At 35.1% G+C, this 18,786-nt stretch overlaps 1 protein-coding gene across 2 annotated transcripts in view; it reads right to left on the bottom strand.

Annotated features, from left to right (window-relative positions):
• Positions 1-18,786, bottom strand: part of GLRA3 (glycine receptor alpha 3) — a 197,468-nt gene that overhangs the window by 39,880 nt on the left and 138,802 nt on the right. For both annotated transcript variants that reach the window (XM_032389063.1, XM_032389064.1), the window contains exon 6: positions 5,055-5,192. In XM_032389063.1, the coding sequence (XP_032244954.1) occupies positions 5,055-5,192 (138 nt within the window). The remainder of the gene's footprint in view (positions 1-5,054; positions 5,193-18,786) is intronic.

Raw genomic sequence — 18,786 nt, 5'->3', positions numbered from 1 at the left:
TTCCAGGAACTAGACAGCAAGGAATAATTCCTAACTCATTCAATTAGCTCAGTATTACCCTGATAGTAAAACCAGACAAAGACATCGCAGGAAAAAAAGTATATAGACAATGTCTCTTGTGAATGTAAATGTAAAATCCCCAGAAAAATACTAGCAAACTGAATCCAGCAACATATGGAAAGAGCTATACAACATAACAAACCAGAATTTATCATGGAATGCAAGCAAGTTTGGCTTAATGTAATACAAGTCAATGTAACACACTATATAAATAGAACAAAAACAAAAACTATATGATCATCTCAATAGAAGTAAAACTGTCAAAAATCCAATAGTCTTTCATAACAAACACACTCAACAAACTAGAAACAGAAGATAATTTCCTCAACTTGATAAAGGGCATTTATGAAAAACTTATAGATGATACCATACTTAATGGTGAAAAGCTGAATGCTTTCCTACTAAATTCTGGAACAAGGCAAAAATGTCTTCTCTTGCCACACCTATTAAACATTGTACTGAGAGGTTCCAGCCAGGATAATTAGGGCAACAATTAAGGAAAAGGTATTTAGATTGAGAAGGAAGTAGCAAAACTATCTCTATAAGGAGAAGATATTACCTTGCATAAAGAAAATCCTAGAGAATTCACTAAAAATCTAGTTGAACTGCTGGGTTCAGCAAAGTTATAGGATACACTATCAGTGTACAAAAATCAACCGTGTTTCTATATGCTAGCAATAATCAAAATAATTGAGCAAACAATTCCATTTACGATAGAACCAAATAAAATAAAATACTTATAAATAAATTTAACAAAAGAACTGTAAGGCTTCTACACTAAAAAATACAAAACACAGCTGAACAAAATTAAAAAATTGGAACAAAATGGAAAATCATTCTGTAGTCATTAATTAGAAGACTAAATATGGCTAGATCAGAATACTTCCCATATTGCTCTACAAATTCATTGCAATCTCTATCAAAATTTCAACTGGCTTTTATGCAGAAATGTACAAGCTAATCCTAAAATTATTATGGAAATTCAAGAGATCTAGAATAATCAATATAGCCTTCAGGGTAAAACGAACAAATTTGGTGGACTCACATTTCCCCATTTCAAGACTTGCTACAAAGCTATAAATAACAACAAAATAGGGTAATGTCATAAGTATAGATATGCAGATCAGTGGAATGGAATTGGAAGTCCAGAAATAATCATTTATGGTCAGCTGATTTTCAACAAAGAACTAAGGCTATTCTATAGGGAAATAATGGTCTCCTCAACAGATGGTACAGGGAGAACTTGGTATTCACATGCAAAAGAATGAACTTCTACCTTATCTCATACTATTCAAAATGGATCATAGACCTACATTTAAATGCTAAATTAAAAATTTTTAGAAGGCATAAGAGTAAATCTTTATGACCTTAGGTTAGGCAACAATTCTTTTAAATACGATACCAAAATCACAAATAACAAAAGAAAAAAAATGATCAATTTGGCTTACTCAAAATTAAAAGGTTTTGTGCTTCAAATGACATCGTTAAGAAAGTGAAAAGACAACATACCAACTGGGGAAAAGCATATGTAAATCAACAATAAAAAGAGAAATAACTGACTTAGAAAATAGACAAGGAAATCTAATAAACATCTTTTTCCAAAGAGGATAGGCAAATATCAATAAGCACGTGAAAAGATGCTCATCCTTATGCATTAGGGAAATGCAAAACAAAACCACAATGAGATAGTACTTCACTCACTAAAATGGCTATAATAAAGAAGATGGACAATGACAAGGGTTGGTTAGGATGTGGAGAAGCTGGAATCCTCATTCATTGCTGGAAGGATTGTAAAAAGGTGTGGTTACTTTGAAAAACAGTTTGGTGGCATAGATATACCATATGATCCAGCTTTCCACTCCTAATTCTATACCCAAGAGATATGACATATATCCACCCCAAAACTTGCATGTGAGCATTCATAAGTGGTCCAAAGTTGGAAATACCCCAAATGTCTAGCAACTGGCAAATGAATAAACAAAATGAGGTATATCCATACAATAGAGTACTATTTGGCAATAAAAGGAACGGAGTATTGAAATATGCTACCAGAGGGATGAATCTCAAAAACATTCTTCTAATTGAAAGAAGACTATCACAAAGATCACATGTGATTCCATTTATATAAAGCATTCCCAAAAGTATAAAACTATAGAGACAGAAAGTTGATTAGTGATTGCCTGGAGTTGCTGGATGGGGAGGACTGCTAATGGATATATGGTTTTTGTTTTTTTTTAAATTCAGGAGATAAAATATGGTGGTGGTTGTTGCACACCTCTGTAAATATACTAAAAATCATTGAGCTGTATTCCTTAAACAAGTGAATTTTATAGCACCTAAATTAAATCTCAGTAGAGTTGTTTTAAAAAATTCTTTAGGGGTGCCTGTGTGGCTCAGTCGTTAAGCATCTGCCTTCGGCTCAGGTCATGATCCCAGGGTCCTGGGATCGAGCCCTGCATCGGGCTCCCTGCTTGGCGGGAAGCCTGCTTCTCCCTCTCCCACTCCCCCTGCTTGTGTTCCCTCTCTCGCTGTATCTCTCTCTGTCAAATAAATAAAATCTTAAAAAAAAAAAAAATTCTTTAGTTACAAGATGAACAAGGTCTGAGGATCTAATATAACATGGTGGCTATAGTTGATAACACTGTACTGTACTGTATAATTGAAATTTGCTAAGAAAGTAGAACGTAAATATTCTCTCACACACAAAAGGGTAACTAGGTGAGGTGATGGATGTGTTAACTAACTTGATGGGGGGAGCCCTTTCACAGTGTATACATACATTAAACCACCCCGTTGTACACTCATTATCCTATTATTTTACGTCAATTATACACCTGAAGGACAAAAAAGCCTTCTTGCTGATACAGATCTAAAGGAAAAGGTTCCTGTTTAGGGTAAATCTGCTCCTCCCAGGGAGCAGGTTGTAATATTCTCACATGTACAGACAAATTGGGAGTTCAAATCCACTTTTTATTTATTATTTTACAAATGTGTATTGAGCATCTATGTACTTCAGCAGAGCCCAGAAAACATAGAAATAGAAAGAATATCTATAATGGTTGGCTTTAAAAACTTTTGGTAATAAGGGAAACAAACCATACATAAGTAAGCATATAAATTAAAGATAAATATTAGACAGTGAAAGCAGTAAGTGGAAGGTGGGATGTGGGTGTTTAACATATACTTGTTATGGAGATGATTTGAGGACTGGTATTTGAGCAGTCCTGAAGAATGTGAGAGTATTCGGTTTGGGATAATTTGGGGAAAGAGTATGTATGTATAGAAATATGTATGTAAGGAAGGAGGTGGGGGGATGTGGTTGCCGGGTGATGGGTATGAAGGAGGGCACCTGTTGTGATGAGCACTGGGTGTTATATGCAACTAATGAATCGTTGAACACTACATCAAAAACTTATGATGTACTATATGGTGGCTAACTGAACATCATAAAAAAAAATAAATTAAATTAAATTAAGTAAAATTTAAATAGCAAAAAAAATAAAAAATAAAAAGAAGAGTATGTGCAGAAAGAAGAGCAAGTACAAAGGCCCTGAAGCAGGAATCAGTGTGGCATATGTAAGAAAACAAACCACTGTGGCCAAATTACAGAGTAAGGGGAAGAGGGATAAGAGGGTCTCGGGGAAATGGGCAAGGGATACCACCAAGTTTGTGGTACTTTGTTACAGCAGCCCTAGGAAACCAGTCCACCAACTTAAACCACTTCTAGAGGCCTCTTAGCATCTCTCTAAAATTTTTTTTTTTTAAAGATTTTATTTATTCATTTGAGAGAGAGAGAATGAGAGACAGAGAGCACGAGAGGGAAGAGGGTCAGAGGGAGAAGTAGACTCCCCGCTGAGCAGGGAGCCCGATGTGGGACTCAATCCCGGGACTCCAGGATCACGACCTGAACCGAAGGCAGTTACTCAACCAACTGAGCCACCCAGGCGCCCTTTTTTTTTTTAAAGATTTTATTTATTTGCATCTCTCTAAAATTTGCTTGTCATTGTAACCACCCCTAGAGAATGGAGCAAGGACACTGGTATTGACCTGCTTGCCCTTTATCTTTGTGTTGAGATGTTAACCTTGAACTACCCAACTACACCTCACCTTTGGGTTAAGAAAATGGCAGTGACTTTTTCACCAGATAGTGTGAATTAATTAAAGAGATAAAAGAGATTAAAGACTTGGCATAGTGAAAGGTCAGGTCACAGTCCTGGAAAATGATGAGCCAAAGAGGAATCATAGTTACTGTAAGGAAATAAGAGCAGCAGTTGATGCTAGTGGGAGGCTGTGGACTAACCACACTGAAGTGATGACTCATTTGTGGGTGGTTTAACAGAATTTGTAGGAATAGGTTAGGCAGCGAGAATAGATATTATGAGAATAGCCTGTGCTGGTTGAGAGAAGTGAACAGATCCCATGAATGTGCAAATATCACATTAAGTCTATCAGTCCTTGACAACAATATCTTATATCTAGCCTCAAAGGCAAAAAGCTACCGTGTCAGTGTGAGTAGTAGGTACTTAAATAACAAAAACTTGAAATGCATGAAATTGTAGCCAAAAAGAGGTTTAGGTAAATGAAGCCTTAAAAAAAAAAAAAAAAAGCAACTTCTTCCATTTTGTTATCAAACACAATGTATATTGCCCAAGAAGAGCTAAAAAGTACATTTTATTGCTCACATAGAAATTAAAGGAACTTTTTTGGAAGCATCATTAATATGTAACTATGGGCTTTTGGCAAAAAAAAAAAAAAAAAAAAAAGATGTAATTGAATACCAAGCATTTCTTTGATCCTATACAAATCAATTATATCACAATATGCATTGAGTCCAAGTATTCATAAATTTCATATGCATTCGTTTTCTGCTCTATGACTATGAAAAACACTAAGCTATAAATAGGTAAAATAATTAACCTACCGCTATAATTAAGAAACACTGAATATCATAAAACCAGAAGTCATAAATGTAATAAAGAATGCTTGACCCCTACCTGTGTTGTAATGTTTAGTGCAGTATCGTAAATCTTTCTCTTCTTTCAGCAGAAACTGGGGCAAAGTGAGTCCTTCGGCCACTTGTACAGGTGCCTCATCTTGCCATTCAAAAATGAGATCATTCATTGTGTACCCAACTAGGCAAAACATAATAAAAATATTTATAGCATAAAAGGGCATTCAAAGAAATCAAATTTTTTAAAAAAAGCTTGTACATTTCACATAGGGTGGGATGACGAGGGTCATCTTAACTCAACAGTTTGAGTTACGCATTGCACGATTCCACCTCACCAAGGTCTACTGAAGTTTATTCACATGGAATACTCATCAAATAATGTAAGAAAATGTAGTAGGTTAATAAAAAGCATGACATGGCATATAGAAACTTCAAAGGACATGCATATACATTCTTTCTTTGGAATGGGCAGCTCCTGGATTAGTTCAACAATTCATTTTGGTTTCACTCCATTAGATAGCCCCTCACCTTCTATCAAATTATTCAGGGCTCTTTCAACAAAAACTGAAATTGTTACTGGTTAGGAGAAGACCTGAACTACAATATCTGTGGGGGAAAGTACCAAGGCTTTTATCTTTCTTGATTTCATCATTAACTATTTTAGTTAACAGCATCTGCTTCTATGTTCCAAATCCCAAAATGAACAAACCGATATTTTAAATAGAAATGTCAGCTATTCAGAGAAAATCAGAGTACAAAGAAAAATTCATGTGGAACAGTTTGTGGAGGAGGAAACTCTTGCACATACTATCAGTGAATTCAGGATAGAATTAGCTAACATATTTTGTGATAAGAAGTCAGCATCTAAGGGCACCTGGGTGGCTCAGTCGTTAAGCATCTGCCTTCGGCTCAGGTCATGATCTCAGGGTCCTGGGATCGAGCCCCGCATCAGGCTCCCTGCTTGGCGGGAAGCCTGCTTCTCCCTCTCCCACTCCCCCTGCTTGTGTTCCTTCTCTCACTGTGTCTCTCTGTGTCAAATAAATAAAATCTTAAAAAAAAAAAAAAGTCAGCATCTTTTAGTAAATGGAAAATTCATATTTATACAGGAGAGGTATCTAAGAAAAGCAGGATTTCACCTTTTCTTTTCTTCCTCTGAATGAAAAGCTATTGAAATATACACTTAAAGCCTGCTGCCAGAGTGGGGAGTCAAAAGTGAATGGAACTTGAGGGGAAGACTATTGTTACAATGTACAACTACCATGGAGGTAGAGAGAGAGAGAAAACACACGATCTGGCTTTTGGACTAAGTCAAGTGGGCAGATAAAGGAAGCTGAAGCTCTAGATTCATAAGCAGCAAGCAAGGGAAATTGTCCCAAACAAGTTATCCTGGAGGCAAGCTGGTATAGTAGGAAAGAGGCTGTTTAGTGTCTAGAAAGAGCTGGTGTGGAGCAGATTTGGCTGGACAGAGCAATGTGTAAGGAAGACAAGATACGTGAAATTGCATCCCAATTTAGACAGACCAATAGAGAAACTTCATTTTGTTTTTATATTCTAAAGGTTGTTTTTTTTTTTTTTTTTAGGGTCTTCTGTAAAAAGAAATGAGCTCTCTGAGACTCCCTCAAAGACAAGCTTTAGTCTCTAATGCCGTTATAGGCAGTATATTTAGCTTCCTCGTGCTAAATAATCATCCACAGAAAGTAATTTAGGCATGGGAAACTCCTAATCAAACTATGCTACTTCCTTTTGGTCCCTAAAATAGTTGTTTGAAAGCAAAGAAGATACTGAGTTGGCATATATAGGGGGTCATTCTTTTGTTCTGAGTAATTTACTTGGATGGTCAACAAAAGTAACTAAATGGTAATTTTGTCTCAGTAAACTTTCAAACGTAACTTAAAAAAAGCAATACTCTTTTACACAATTCAAAGTGTTTTAGCAGTGCTTTCGGTTGGCAGATCTTTATACAAGTCTGAGGATGTGAAGGAGAACAGATTGGCTAATGAGATCAAGGTGGTGAGTTGAACTGCCTTGTACAGTAATCAATTTCACAACAAGAAATAGTTTATTCAGGAAACAAAGACATTAACCCTAATTTCAGCCAACAATCTCATACGGTAACTGCAGGGAAACATGTAAACAAATGACTCAATGCAACCAAACATTTGTTTCTTAAGGATTTATTCGGTACCAACTGTATGTAAATCATCCTGCTAGGCGCAGGGCCCAAGAGCTGGTATTACGGGGTAGAAAATTAGTAGCGTAGGAGGGGTCCGAAGTGCTATGTGCATTCCGAAGAGGGATGTATGATATCTAGTTAGGCCTCATTTGAACTGGACCTTGAAGCAAGACAGTGGCTTCATATAAAGAATGTGAGAAAAGATAAGGTACTCAGGCAAAGAGAACAGTATAAGTAGTTGAAAGAAACTGCAAACTCCCCGGGTTTATAATAGGATTAGAAATAGCTTCATTTGTCTAGAGCCAGAGTGCATGAAGGAACATAGGGAATGAAAAGATAAATAAAGGTAAGATTGTGTGAATTTTAAATTCCAGGTTGAAAACTTTGATTTTTCAAAATTCCCTGTGGGCAATGATGAACAATTGGAATCTTCTGAGCAGGGGAGTGACATGACAAAGATTCTGCTTCAGACACAGTAGCAAGATCCACTCATGAGATTTGCAAGGTGCAAACTATTTTCATAATCATAATAAGACATTTGCCTTTTTCATCCTGTTGACGTTAGCCCAGATGGTGAAAAAACAATAGGAGGGTAAAACTTCAAGTGCTTTAGCATAATTACAGACAGTGGCCACAAACTGTGTGGGTGGTTATTGTATTCTTTACTGACATATCCTGTAGGGCAGGAATAACAATGCCAATTTTAAATAATGTCCACGATCCTTGATGAAGCAGTAACGATTATAATTTTATTAAATTTTAACCCTTATATAAATGTCCTTTTAATATTCTCTGTGTTAAAAGGCACATATAGAGTGCTTCTGCTGCATACTGTATTATGTTGATTCTTTTAAGGAAGAGAACGGGGGTGATTGACTTGCAAGTTAAATCAAGTTGTTTTTTTTTTTTTGTGAAACACTGTTTTTCTTGAAAAAAAAAAGACTGGTAAACTATGGTTATTACATATGGCAGACCATTTTCTCAAAAATAAAGGAAATGAGGCTAGCATATTGAGGAAAACAACTGAGAGTATTTGTCATCAATGATAGATTTTGAACTTTTAAGTCAAAATTAGAATTTTGAGAAAAATCGTTTGCTCAATATGTAATGATTTTTTGATGAGCTTAATGGTGATATTAACAAAAGTGACCTTTCAATATTGTACAATGACATGCATCAGTGTTTGGAAGATCTAAATAACTCTTTAAAGTAACATTTCCCAAATGACCAAAGCATGATGTTAGAAATTATGCATAGGCAAAATATCCATTCAAAGTGCAAGATAGACAAATGGATTTTAATTTACAAAAGTATGAATAATGTGTTGATGGGTTTCCAATTTCACATTGCAACTAACCTTTCAGAGAGTACAGGTTTTTTTGCATATTGCAGAATTTTTTTAAAGGCTGAGTAGTATTCCATTGTATGTTTATACCACGTTTTCTTTATCCATTCATCTGTCAGTGGATATTTAGATTGTTTCTACATTTTGGTTATTGTGACTAGTACTGCAATAAACATAGTAGTGCTAACATTTTTTTGAGATCCTGATTTTAATTCTTTTGGAAAAATACCTAGAAGTAGGATTACTGGATCATTCGGTAGTTCTCTTTTTAATTTTTGCTACAACATGGATAAACCTTGAGGACATTATGCTAAGTGAGGTAAGCTAGTCACAGAATATCAAATACTGCATGATTTCAATTATTTGAGGTATATAAAATAGTCAAATCAGTAGAATCAAAGAATAGAATAACAGTTGTCAGGAGCTGGAGAGAAGGGAAAATGAGGATTACTAATCACAGACAAAGTTTTAGCCAAACAAGATGAATAAGTTCTAGAGATCTGCTGTACAACATTGTACCTACAATCAACAATAATGAATTGTATACTTAAAAATTTAAAAGGGTAGGGGCTCCTGGGTGGCTCAATCAGTTAAGCGTCCAACTCTTGGTTTCTGTTCAGGTCATGATCTCCGGGTGGTAAGACTGAGTCCCAAGTAGGCTCAATAGGGAGTCTGCTTGAGATTTTTTTCCCTCTGCCCCTCCCCTTGCTCATGCGTGTGCTCTCTCTCTCTCTGTCTAAAATAAATAAATAAAGCTTTAAAAAAAATTTAAGAAGGTAGATATCATGCTAAGTGTTATCACAATACAGTATATTAAATTTTTAAAAAGGGTAATTTGCATTCTTGAGATGGCAAAGAAAAAAAAAACTCATTCTTGTCCAATGGTCCATCAAGAATACAAGTCAGAGGTAATATTTCAGTCGCTCATTTTGTCAAAATTAGGGATTCATTAAATATATATTTAAGGAAAAATAAGAAGTTGAAACAACTTCAAAGTTTCAAGTCTAACTCACTGATAGGGAGCTATGCCACAGTCTTTAGCTTATATCTCATGTCATTTGAGTAGCTTTCTCTGACTGTCTTATACAATGATTTTTGTCCAATCAATCAGCATTAGTTTTTTCTATTCACTTTTCCCATAGTACTTATCTTTATTTGACATTGTATATATTCATCAAGGTTTGGGGTATTTTTCTACCTAGCCTCCTAGGACTGAAACTTCATAAAAGCTGAGATTATTCCATTTTAGTCACTGGCATATTTTTCAGTACCTAAAATATTACATAGCATATAGCAGGCTGTTAGAATATTTGAATTAGAAATAGAGAAGGAGGAAGGGGGATGGGGATGTGTGTGTGTGTGTGTGTGTGTGTGTGTGTGTGTGTGTGTGTGTGTTCGTATATGATGAGCTTATTTTGGGGCACCTTGAGCTTAAGATGCAAGCGGGAGATATAGGTGTTGATGGTCATAAATCTGAACATTGACTTATATGTTGAAAATACTTGAAATCACACCTATATATTGAAAGTGAGGTTAAGATTGAAGATAAAGGTTTGAGAGTCACCGATGATATTAAAATTACACATCTTGGTTTGCCAAGACAGCCCCACATTACTTGTTTTTTCCTCATATCCTCTCTGGCTTAGCACTTGTTCTAGATTTTTCATATTTAGATTAGGTATTATTAAGCACTGTTTTAAAATACATCATTGTTGGTTTGATAGATCCTTCAATTTTACTTCTCGATTCTCCCATGGCATACGAGTATGAGACTATCTTATATCTTAATACGAGGTTAAGTCTGTACAACAACAAACATCAGGAATGGCCCCTCTATCTTTACCAGACCTTTTCAGTAACAAAGAAACTAGTGTCCCCCTTTTAGAGGCAGCTGACTCCTAATCCGAGTTGTGGCAGAAGTGTTTAACTTTTCTCCCCTGCTGCCCAGGTGGTGTACAAGCCTGTGACATTTGTGAAGTGTCACTTAAAGTATCCAAGTGACATGGAAAATTATAAGTTACTTGTAAGTGAAAGCAGAACAGTGCTGCTATGGACCACATAGAAAGCAATCTGAATGCTTTGAAACCTACAAACATTTATTATTTGGCAACACTCTTTTTTATTGTTATGTTAATCACCATACATTACATCATTAGTTTTTGATGTAGTGTTCCATGATTCATTGTTTGTGCATAACACCCAGTGCTCCATGCAGAACGTTATTTGGCAACACTCTTAAATCTTGCAATAAATCCTTCTAGCAGCAAAGAGCTAAAAGAAATGAAAGTTCAATATTTATTGAAAAATTAAGCACCAAATTTCCATTTTACAAGAAAGTTGATGATGAATGTGCAACTTAAACAAGACATTGCTTATATTTGACATTCACAAAAGCTCCGTCCACATAAAAGCCACAAGAGACACAGAGTTAAAACACATCAACATCGATTTCAAAAGTTACAGTCCTCTCAAGAATACTGCCCAAAGATGGTCATTTGACATGTGCATTTGTAGGGGCAGCATTTACACACTACTCTATAAAAAATGAGTTTTTATTTAGATCAAATCGTTGCTTTTCTGAATTAATTTCCCTCTTTTTTAATTTCATTTTTTCTTGGAAAAGTGCATGACAGGAAATTTGCAAGCAATTAAATGATGTTAGGCTTGTTTCGGTATCATTTCCTGCTTTAAAGAGAAATTGGTTAAATTAATTTTAAATTAATTTTTAAATCTAATTCTGTAATCAAAGTAAAGCTTTTGGAATTACATTTGTTGAAGATGAACTATGTAATGTCATCGTAAATTCTATTGTGCAGTCTCTCTTACATTAATTTAAAAAGTTTAACATTGAGAATAAATGTCATTTGTTTGTGATAGATCTGAACAAAATATTTGTTGGAATTCATCATTGTTGTAAAAAAGCCCAGTAAATCACGGGGATGAAAGTACAGCATAGGGAATATAGTCAATGGTGTTGTAATAGTGTTGTATGGTGACAGATGGGAGCTATAACTTGTGGTTAAGTTGAGCACAGCACAACTTAAAAATAAAAAATAAAAAAAATCTGTAGAGCTGCAGTGTTCTTGGAATTATTTATGATGCATATATGATTTATTTCATTTTATTTTTTATTTATTTTTTTTAGAGAAGGAAAGAGAGGGGGACAGGAAGAGAGGGAGAGAGAGAGAATCTTAAGTAAGTAGACTCCACGCCCAGCACAGAGCCTGACTCAGGGCTCGATCTCTTGGCTTGATCTCACAACCCTGAGATCATGACCTGAGCTGAAATCAAGAGTTGAATGCTTAATTGACTGAACCACCCGGGTGCCCATATATGATTTATTTTACATGTATAAACCCTTACACTCTATCAATGAAAGAAAAGCTATAGGTTGTTTTTTTTTTCCTAAGATTTTATTTATTTATTTGACAGATAGAGACATAGCGAGAGAGGGAACATAAGCAGGGGGAGTGGGAGAGGGAGAAGCGGGCTTCCCGCGGAGCAGGGAGCCAGATGTGAGGCTCGATCCCAGGACCCTGGGACCATGACCTGAGCCGAAGGCAGACGCTTAATGACTGAGCCACCCAGGCGCCCCAAAGCTGTAGTTGCTAACATTTATAATTTTTTTATTGGAACAGAGTACCTGAAGTATAATTTTTTGTGTGGGACAAAGCTGATGTTGAATTAAAAATTATATTTCATTATGGCACAACATGCTTTTTCTTTTTCTTTTTTAAAGATTTTATTTATTTATTTGACAGAGAGACACACAGCGAGAGAGGGAACACAGGCAGGGGGAGTGGGAGAGGAAGAAGCAGGCTTCCCGCAGAGCAGGGAGCCCGATGCGGGGCTCGATCCCAGCACCTTGGGATCATGACCTGAGCCGAAGGCAGACGCTTAACGACTGAGCCACCCAGGCGCCCCACAGCGTGCTTTTTCTATTTACTACTTGTTATCAGTTAAATTTTTTAAAAAATTATGAACATTTGAAGAAGTATTTTGTAAATCAACTTATATGTAATGCAATGGTACTGAATTCTTGGTAAATAGGTTCTCTAAATTTTGGTTGCCTTTGTTCAAAATCAATTGGAAATATTTAATCAAATTATTTTATGAGTTACATTAAAATTTTGGATTGTGAAGGTTTTAGCAAATAGCAGTTATAAAAATGAAGTTTCTAAAAAGGAACATCTTGAGATTAATCCCTACAATATAAAAGAAGAAAGGCCTCAGATGATGTACAATATTTATTTATTGTAATTTGATAACTGTGTTTTGGAATGGAAAGACTATATTGACTGCTTGTTTTTAATTGGATAACTAATATTGAAATGGAAATGGAATTAAGAAGACCTATTTCCCAGCACCTAAATTGGGCAAAGAATTAAAAATGATTGTTAAGTAGAAACAACTACTTTGACTGAGTTTTGTACTAAAAGCATATTTTTGATAAAAGGTACTCTTATTCAAGACAAAGACAACATCTGTAAAAATATATGGGCTGAAATGGTTACCTATATCAATATAAAATACATAAAATCAGGCTCTGAAATTATTAGGTATAGATAATTGAGTTGAGCTACCTCAACTATATAGAATATTTTCTTATTAAAAAAATTATAGTCTGTACAGCAGGGTCAAGTGACAGTGTTAACAATTCCAATGTACCAAAATTGCAACTTTTAAGATGATGCCAATTATTTTGATTTGCTTTAATATACATGCATATAATTCTTTAGAAAGGATATATTTTGTTTATTTGTCTGTTTGCTTATTTATTTATTTGTTTGTCTATTTATTTTTAAGAGACAGGAGACAGACAAATGGAGAGAGAACATACTTCCACCCTGGTGCTTGACAATGTTCGGGGTAAGGGGAGGAGGCACAAAGAAGTCTGCAAGGTAGAAAGGATATTTAGAGCTATTTAATTCACCCACTAATTAAAAAAAATAAAACTATCAGGGGCACCTGGGTAGCGCAGTCGGTTAAGTGTCTGAGTCAAGTCATGATCTCAAGGCTGTGGGATCGAGCCCCACCTTGGGCTCTGTGCTCAGTGCAGAGTCTGCTTCAGATTCTCTCTCCTTCTCTCTCTCTCTCTCTCACTCATTCTCTCTCAATAAATAAATAAATAAAATCTTAAAAAAAAACCCTATCAGTTATTAAAATATAATAATTTAAATATCTGTGGTGCCTTTCTTTTAGTCTCAAAAGTGCCCCTATTTCAATGATAAGTTATACGGTTACTCTGATGATAGGGAGGAGCTTCAGGGTCCTCATGGCAATGAGGAGAAATGAGTGGAAGGCCACTTTAATCTGTATTATTTCACTGGTGGTTTTTACCCTCCACTTTAAGATGTTTCACCATGGGTCCAGGGCTGAACTTTCACATCCAACAAGATTTGAGTCTGGTAAAATATATAGTCTGTTCTCTTGGCGTCATTGTTCTTTAATGTTTCCCTTTGTTGCCAGGATACAGAATTTCAGCCATACCTTCCAGCCAGTTCTTATCTTCATTTATGTAGCCTTCAGGCTTTGTTCTAAAATCTTTTTACTCACTGAAATAATAGGATATGGAAGCTACTTTATTGTCAACCCCATGGTGGATCACTTAGAAATTGAGATTCGCAGCTATATTACATGTTCATGCATTTTTTGGGGACTTCTAGATCTCTTCCAAGTAATGTAACAGCTATAAAAAACAGAGGAACTACTGGTTTAGCTTATCACCTACCTACCTATCTTCTATCATCTATCTCCTTAAGTATTTACGTATGCCACACTGATACATTTTTGTTTACTGTGATTGCCTATGTTGGCCGTGGCCACCCAGCAAGCTGGTCCCGTCTCAGAAATCCTGTAGTCCCTCAGAAATGGGACACAGGATATCTCCATTTTTCAAATCTCTCTAACCACTCTGAAGCATTTATCATTTTGCTGGTCTGTCCTCCCATTCGACTGAATCCCAAATGGGTGGGGGAAAGTGTCCCCAAGGCACCTCGACAGACTCTTTCACCTCTTCCTCCTGTGAACATAGTTCATTCACGTGGGAAGAACTTCCATTTCCTAATATTTTCATGGGGAATTCCCCTTTTAATTCTCTTTGCTGTCTTCCTCACCCTATGATTTTATCTGCTCTAGGCAGTTCAACTCCTCACCTCTGGACAACTAAGATAAAAGTCTTTTCATCATGATATTAGAATATGGATTTAAATGCTACTGCACCATTTAAGATGAATGTGAACAAAATTTTTATTCTCAATTTCAACAAAAATATATAATATGTATAGTAATGAGTTAATAAAGAAATGTGAAAATTAAATAATTAAATGTCTTTGAAAGACAGAGAAGAAGATGGTAATAAAGATAGAAACATGCTGTGTCTTGGATAGGAGGACTCATTATTGTAACAATAATTAATAATTAATCTATAATATCAATTCCACTTAAATAAAAATTCTAACGTATTTATCAACTAACCTGAAGTACAAATGTATATACATGGCAAAGGCAGTTTTGAAAAGTAAAAGTAAAGAAGATCTGCTTAACAGAGGACAAAATGTACAAATAAAGCTGTAGCATTCAAAGGGCTTCAGACATAGAGCCGTTGTACCAATTAGGTGGAATGGCACAGAAAAGAGGCCAGAACCAGACCTATATATAGAAATTTAAGGTAAAAATGACATTTCAAATCTACCTAGAAAAAAATTTTGATAAATAATAATGGGAAAATTTTCTATACATTTAGAAAAAGGGTTATACAGAAATAAAATCTACTAGTATTTAAAATGTAAGCACAAGCTTTGCTATAAAATTTCTGCGTTAAAAAGCATAATGTTGGGATGCCTGGGTGGCTCAGTCAGTTAAGTGTCTGCCTTCTGCTCAGATCATGATCCCAGGATCCTGGGAGCTTGCTTCTCCCTCTGCCTGCCGCTTCCCCTGCTTGTGCTCTCTCTTTCTCTCTCTGACAAATAAATAAATAAAATATTTTTTAAAAAAGGATATTATAAAAAATGCATAATGTTTTTGTATTTTGGATATAGAAGGCATACTTCATTAAGAAAAAGAAAGATTTGGGGCACCTGGGTGGCTCAGATGGTTAAGCATCTGCCTTCGGCTTGGGTCATGATCCCAGGGTCCTGGGATCGAGCCCCACGTCTGGTTCCTGGCTCAGTGGGGAGCCTGCTTTTCCCTCTGCCTCTCCCCCTGCTCGTGCGCTCTCTCTCTCTCTCTCTGTATCTCTGTGTCTCGAATAAATAAATAAAATCTTTAAAAAAAAAAAAAGAATCTTTTTAAAAAAAAAAAAGAGAGAGATTTAATGATATATATGTATTTAAAACCCTCTGAACTATGAAATATAAAGTTAAACTATCATTAACATCTATAAAATAACACATATAAATAAATATGAAAAGAGAATCCCCAGAAAAAGCTAAAACAGGCCATGGACAGAAGAAACAGTCATGATCACTAAGGATGTAGAAAAGAGGATGCTCTACCTAAGGGAGATGAAGATAAAGTTTCACACCCATCACATTAGAAAAATTATTTGAATCTGAAGTAAAGTGGCAATGTTAATATGCAAAACACTTTAATTTTCTTCAGTTTAATGTTTGAAATGTCCTTTATGTCTTTTATGTTTCTTTTATATTTGTGACCATAGACATAGCACGTGGGACAAACAAAATTGGTTAACACTAGTAAGGAGGATCGGAAGTCGAGGCTAAGGCATGTCTTTGTTTTACAGTCTCTATTGTTCAGATTTCTCAGTATAAATATGCTGATTTTTTTAAATTATTTTTTTAAAGATTTTATTCATTTACTTACTTGAGAGAGAGAGAGAGAGTGAGTACAAGCTGGGGTAGGGACGCAGGAGCAAAGGGAGAGGGAGAGAGAAAATCTCAAGCAGACTCCACACTGAGCACAGAGCCCAACGTGAGGCTTGATCTCATGACCCTGAGATCATGACTTGAGCCGAAAATAAGAGTCCGTCATTAAACTGAATGAACCACGTAGGTGTACCTTAACATGCTGCTTTCGAAGACATCATTCAAATGTATTATATTATCATTAAAAGAAATCAAATGACCTTTGGTCATTTAAAAAACAGCTTAAAAGACCACAGAAGAAAAAAAAAGAAGTTATTGTTTAATACTTTGTACCATGAGTAGTATGTAAAAGAAATACTTATTTGAAGGGAGAATATGCCTAAGAATATATTTAAGTTGAAATCAATTTTGAGAATTATAAATCAACTATAGATTCACATTCAGTTTTAAGTGATCTAGACTCACATTTGCCCCAGCTTTCTCAATTGAAAGAGGAAGAGAGAGAGGCTGAGATTTCTGGGTTTGGCACAGCTTGCAAATGCTGATGTCCTTAACTAGCAGCTGGAATTTAAAAAAAAAAAAAAAGAAGAAGAAGAAGAAAATGCTCACACTTGGCACATGCTTGCTGATTATTGCCAGGAGGAATATTACTCAAGTAAATTTTATTGACCTGACAAGGAACAACTGCTATGTCAAAATCTATTTAACTAAAACATTTTTATGTACAACTTGTGCATTTAATTTGAATAATCCTACCATTAAGCAGGTTGTTAGATGTGGTTTCCTTTAAGTTATAGGCCTGCTCAATTATCTTCTTCGTAATTACACTTTCTCTAAAACTCTCTGGTGTAACTAACCTATAACCATCATCCCATACTAATGATTCTAACTTTGGTTACTAGAGAGAGATTTTGAAAGGACTGATGCTTGTTTTAAGCTTATGAGCTATTAGTACACAGAAGTTTGCTTTGTCCACTTCATCATTGTGTGACTTTGGGAAAGTCACTTAACCTTTCTCAACCTTAATTTGCTGATATTTACAACAGAAATAAAACCCATCTCATTAAGTTGTGCTTAGGATTAAATCAGATAATATGTGTAAAAGATAATACAACTACTGTGACATCACATTTTTGTAAGACTTGTAACTACACTGTTTTTATTATATCACCATATGTTTAGAATATCTGATAATCAGCAAAAGTGAACTTATAAAGATGAGGACAGACTGGGAAAAAATAGTCAGAGGGTTAAGTAGGATGGAATAATGTTTAAGTGGGGAGTAATTTTAGAAGTAGCTCATTCATTAGTGAATATTTGTGTCTTGGGAAAACTTGCTTTATAACTAACATTGTAACCGCAGAGGCTTCAGTAATAAATACTCAGCAAAATAAGAATAATCTGTATCTCTGACTAGCCAGGCAAAAGGCATAGTATTATTTTGAATAATATCCAAACTGTTCTAAATTATGAAAGAGCTTGAAAACAGTAGAGATTGTTAGGAAATAATTTTGAAAAATCTTCACCAAATTCCTTAAATAGTCTTGGCATAAATTCCAGAGTAACTGGTCTGAGTCATATCAGATATGGTTTTGAAATGAATCTGAAAAGTAAATAGCAAAAACCTCCCATCTATCTTTAGATATTTCTACCCCAAAACCCCATTAAAGCATGTTTTGAAAGCTTATCAGTATTTTTTTTTAAGTTGACCTTAAAAAGATCTTTTCCTATAATTTTAGGGATTTAGGCTGCTCTTTGTGGAAGAGTCCTTTCTTCCCTGAATTATTTCCTTGTATTTTCTTTTCTAACCTGCGTAATTAAAACTTCTTTAACTTTCTCACGTTGGTGAGGTTTTCCTGTTTTGTTACCTACATTCCTCTTTAGATATGAAATGAGGAATTAGACCCTTTATAGATATAGTGATAGTTTATATACCCCATGTCATCTTTGTCTTTTTATAAATCACGAAGCTTTATTATGATGTTAGGAAATTATTATTCAATGTTCTTCCAAGCTTAAAAAAATATCTTCAGTGTCTTTTTTCACCTGGGGAAAAAATCGTCAATTTAGAAATTTTTGTTATGGTATAAATTAAAGGCTGAAAATTAAATCTTTAGTTTTTTCCTCACCCCTATTCCTGCACATCGATTTGCACTGTCAATCTCTTAGGGGCATAGTCTAAGTTATAACATAGCTGTTTCCTTCCTTCATAGACTAGTAATTTGTGAAGCAAATGAACAAGATGCATTTATAAACAAAACTGTGATATCATAATGAAAATTTGTTCTTTGAAAAGATAGCTTTATGTTTACTTCACAAGGCCAATTAAAAAAAAAAAAGAAGATCATGTAGTAGACCCGAACTTCAGTAAACTAAAACAATCTAATCCTGAGAAGGAAGGCTAGTGATCACTTTACTTTAATCACTTTAC

Source organism: Phoca vitulina, unplaced genomic scaffold, assembly GCF_004348235.1.
Source record: "Phoca vitulina isolate PV1807 unplaced genomic scaffold, GSC_HSeal_1.0 scaffold53, whole genome shotgun sequence".
NCBI lineage: Eukaryota > Metazoa > Chordata > Mammalia > Carnivora > Phocidae > Phoca > Phoca vitulina.
This window is presented reverse-complemented; position numbering and strand designations above follow the sequence as displayed.